The 4689-nt window shown below is 37.7% G+C and overlaps 1 protein-coding gene across 1 annotated transcript in view; it reads left to right on the top strand.

Annotated features, from left to right (window-relative positions):
- Positions 1-47: 47 nt before the first annotated feature.
- The window catches only part of LOC109221486, a gene marked incomplete at its 5' end in the record, with an annotated part of 9912 nt that continues 5270 nt past the window's right edge, over positions 48-4689 (top strand). The window contains one exon of the mRNA XM_019385964.1: positions 48-227. Coding sequence (XP_019241509.1) covers positions 48-227 — 180 coding nt within the window. The remainder of the gene's footprint in view (positions 228-4689) is intronic.

Genomic DNA, 4689 nt, shown 5'->3' with positions numbered 1-4689 from the left:
TGTAGTTAATTTCTTTTTCAATATGGAAAATGACAGGATGAAAACAGAAAGTCGTTGACCTCCAAAATACAGAAACAACCGGTGCTGCTACAATAGCTGGAGCTCCCTCTATCACACCTCATGGTATTGAAATTGCAGTTGAGTTCAAACCAGTTGAACACCCAACTGAGCCTCTACACAATGATCGACCAATTCAATGTCCAATACCAGAACCCTCAATACTGAATGTAGGTTTGCTGTTCTTTTGCATCATGAAGTTGTGCTAGATATCTAGATATGTAAGTATGCTGTTGTTTTCCCTAGCAAGCATGTTTATTTGATTGCAAATTTTATAGTCTGCTGGCTTTTCAATCTATGGACATGTGAAGTATGATGTAGTCAACATGAAGTCAAAATCTTTTGTACTGTCTAATTTAGTGATTACCCAGTAGCTTTCAAGATAGTCCTTCTTACTCCTACTGTCAGCTTTAGAGATGATGGCTATATCTAGCATCTAACATGCATATTAATAATGGCATGTCACCAATTTTTTTACATGAGTTGGAGCTGACTAATTTGTAAAGAGAGACACATGGCTCATGAAAGAATCAGCTCTTGACATTGTTTGTTCTTTATAGCTGCAAGCTGCTGAACATTTCCAGTTTTGGAAAAGTATTTGGTTAATTGGCTTTTATTAGTTCGTAGTATCTTTGCTCCGAGCTTCCATGTGGGTGCAATAGATGTTGGTCATTATTGGATGTTCTTTGTATATCTTTTTTATTGTTATCTAATTCGGATGTTAAGATTTTTGTTAGCTGCAAAACACGAATTAACCATCACAATTTGTAGGTTTTCCAAAAGTTCACATGATTCATTGTGATTGGTTACAGTATTCTGTTTATTGGACTTCACTGACAAATCTTTCCTAGAGAATGAATGCTTCGTGCACTTTTTCCTTTTGGGTTGGGGAGTAATGACAAAATAAGAACTTAAGAAATCTAAGAATGAAAAGCAAGGAAAAGTTGTTGTCAACTTCTTTGCACCCTTCTCTGTCTTCCATTCCCCTCGCTTCATTAATTTCTTTTTCCCGTCCTTCTCCGTCTTCCATTCCCTTCGCTTCATTAATTTCTTTTTTCCGTCCATCTGAACAAGACAAACTGATATTTATAATCAACATTGCGATTGAAATTGTTTTCTATTGTTTCATACTTTACATCGACTCTGTCACACAATTTCCAGTTGTAATGCCTCTTTGCTGTTTCTCTCTTTTTCTCTTTTTGCTGTTCAAAATTTTGTTGCCAGTTTTCTTTTCGTTAAGCATCTGTACTAGTCTCACCCTTCTTCTTGTATAACAGAGTTATCGTACTCCACCTTCATCCTTCGGGCATCTTCTTCGTCCTAAAAATAACATTAAACAAACTAATAAACCACTCCAAGACCGCCCTGCTCGCATTCTTCCAAAATTCCATTGGAATTTCGTTTGGCCCACTCGCTCCCTGCTCATCTTACATATAGCCCACTCGACCTCCTCAACCTTTATACCGCTACAAGACCCAAATCTCGATGACTCTCGGAGTGCTCCAAACCACCCTGCACAATGCTCCTGTCCCCCTCTTCATTCAAGAGTTTATGGGAGTATGTATGCCACCTTCGTTTAGTATATGTCTCTTCTACCAATACTCTGCCTTCTTCATCTTTGATGCACTTCACTTGGTCCAGGTCACGAGCCTTTTTTTCTCTCACCTTGGGTAGCCTCTACAACTTCTTGTCCCCGCCTTTTTCCCCAAGTTCTTCATACAAACGTCCAAAAGCTGCAGTCGTAGCTACTGTGACTGCTACCCCTGCCTCCTTCTTTGCCTTCTTAATACCACCTGCTATTCGTCCTCTTCTCAACTTCGTTTATGCTCTCAACTAGTTTCAAATACGCCACTTTTTTGGCTTCCACTTGTCCTTGGACCTCTCCATTCCTCCACCAGTCCCCTTTGTGTCCATATGATAACACAAAGGTTGGGAGATCCAAGAACGTAAAGAAAATAAGTTTAAGGAATGCGGAAGCAATAAAGAAATGCAATCGAATTAAGAAAAGCAAGAAAAATAAACTAGATATGTGGAAGTTCAAGGAAAGGTCCAAGAACCCCGAGATTATGTTAATCTAGATTTGGCAAGATCCTAATGACAACAAGTTGGTTTGGAACCAATTGCCTTTACTAGAGATAAGCTAATCAAGAACTAAATTCGGATCTTGACTTCTAGTTTGAATAACTTACAACAACAACTAGTGAAAGAAACTAGCTAGCCTTCGAAGAATATCAAAAGAAACCAAAGATATCATAAGAAAGAAAATTATCTTACTATCTTAAGCTATGAACTAGTTAGTGTTGCAAGATAAATCTCAAAGTATAATTCACAAAGGTTCAAAAGAACTCACAACAATAATATTAATCTTCAATGTTGTTCTACAATGGAAGACAAGCACCCCTTTATATTGTAGTAAAGAAGGAGCTAGTCAATACTTCAATAAATGAGAATTATATTCCCTAGAAGCATAGAAGACTACCCACACTAAGACCAATGTAGTCAACATACACATAGACCAATGCAAGTCAACGTAGATTAAAACAACTATTAAATATATTCTAGAAACTATTTTGGGCTTATTTGGGCTACTGAAAATTGCTCCCTTTTGGGGCATATTTGGGCCTCATTCCGTCTCCTCTTGGACTTTAAATTGGCCTCCAAATAGTTGCACGACTTGGCCCAAAGATCCTCCTTGTGCTGGAGCCCTTCTTCTATTATAAGAAACTTTTTAATTGCCAATTGAAGCCCATTAAGCTTGTCTTGAAATTTCTTTGTTTTGGGACCTTGTCATGGGCCTTCTTGGAGCTTCCAAAGCTTCATCCTTCTCCTTAATGATGTTGAGCTGTCATGGATGCTATCATTCCCCTCTTCTTGAGGAGAATTCATCCTCGAATTCGAGCCTGCATCAAACAAGGAAAGATTAGAAACATTGAAGGTAGCACTAACTTGATATTCACTAGGAATGTCAAGTTTGTAAGCATTGTCTCCAATCCTTTCAAGGACTTCAAATGGCCCATCTCCTTTTGGATCTAATTTGGATCTTCGTTTGGAAGGAAATCTTTCCTTCCTAAAATGCACCAAAACTAAATCTCCAAGCTTAAAAATAACATATTTTCGCCCCATATTTCTTCTTAAGGCAGTTTGTTCATTCTTCCGTTCAATTGCAAGCCTTGTATGTTTATGAATCTTCTTCATCATTTCAGCCTTATTCCTACCATTAAGATTAACAATGTCATTAGTAGGCAAAGGCAACAAATCAAGGGGAGTGAGCGGATTAAATCCATAAACAACTTCAAAAGGAGACTTACCAGTGGAAGAGTGGATAGTTCTATTATAGGCAAACTCTACCATGGGCAAATGTTCTTCCCAAGAAGTTAATTTTCCTTTTAAAACATCTCTCAACATATCCCCTAAGGTCCTATTAACTACTTTAGTTTGCCCATCAGTTTGTGGGTGACAAGATGTAGAAAATAGCAATTTAGGTCCTAACTTCGCCCAAAGAACTCTCCAAAAGTGGCTTAATAAATTTGCGTCCCCATCACTAACGATAGTTTTAGGTATGCCATGTAATTTAACCACTTCCTTCACAAATAAATCAGCCACATGTAATGGATCATTAGTCTTCAAGCATGGAATAAAACGAGCCACTTTTGAAAATCTTTCTACCACCACAAATATACTATCCTTACCATACTTAGTTCTAGGAAGTCGTAACACAAATCCATAGAAATATAAATCCAAGGAGAAGTAGGGACAGGTAAATGAGTATAAAGACCATGTGGTAACACTTTTGATTTGGCTTGTTACATTCAAGACATTGAGAGCACGCTTTTTCAACATCCTTTCGCATTCCTGGCCAAAAAAAAAAAATGTTCAGCAAGTATATCCAAAGTTTTGGGCACTCCAAAGTGTCCTATGAGTCCACCACAATGTGCTTCCCTAACAAACAATTCACGCAAAGAGCAATTAGGAATACACAATTTATTTTCCTTAAAAAGGAACCCATCTTGAAGAATGAACCCCTCATAAGGATCCAACTTACATTCTGCAAAAGCCTTGCCAAAATCAGAATTATTAGAATAAAGTTCGTTGATTTGATCAAAAACCCATCAATTTAGAAGTAAGAGAAGAAACCAAGACATACCTTCTTGAAAGTGCATCAGCAACCACATTCTCTTTTCCTTGCTTGTAAGCAATCACATATGTGAAAGTTTCAATGAATTCAACCCATTTTGCATGGCGACGATTAAGCTTACCTTGGCTTTTCAAATATCTCAAGGATTCATGATCAGTCTTAACCACAAACTCTCTTGGCCACAAATAATGTTGCCATGTAGCTAAAGCCCTTACCAAGCATATAGCTCTTGTCATAAGTTGAGTAGTTCAGTGTAGCTCCACTCAACTTTCCACTAAAGTATGCAATGGGCTTTAAGTCCTGCATCAAAACAGCACCTATTCCTTTTCTAGAGGCATCACATTCAACCTCAAAAGATTTAGAAAAATCGGGTAATTGCAAAAGAGGAGCAGAACACAATTTTTCTTTCAACAAGTTAAAAGCATCATCTTGTTCTTTTCCCCATGAAAAACCCTTATCTTTCTTAACAACTTCAGTTAAAGGAGCAGCAATGGTGC

Source organism: Nicotiana attenuata, unplaced genomic scaffold (genome assembly GCF_001879085.1).
Source record: "Nicotiana attenuata strain UT unplaced genomic scaffold, NIATTr2, whole genome shotgun sequence".
In the NCBI taxonomy this organism is placed as follows: domain Eukaryota; kingdom Viridiplantae; phylum Streptophyta; class Magnoliopsida; order Solanales; family Solanaceae; genus Nicotiana; species Nicotiana attenuata.
This window is presented reverse-complemented; position numbering and strand designations above follow the sequence as displayed.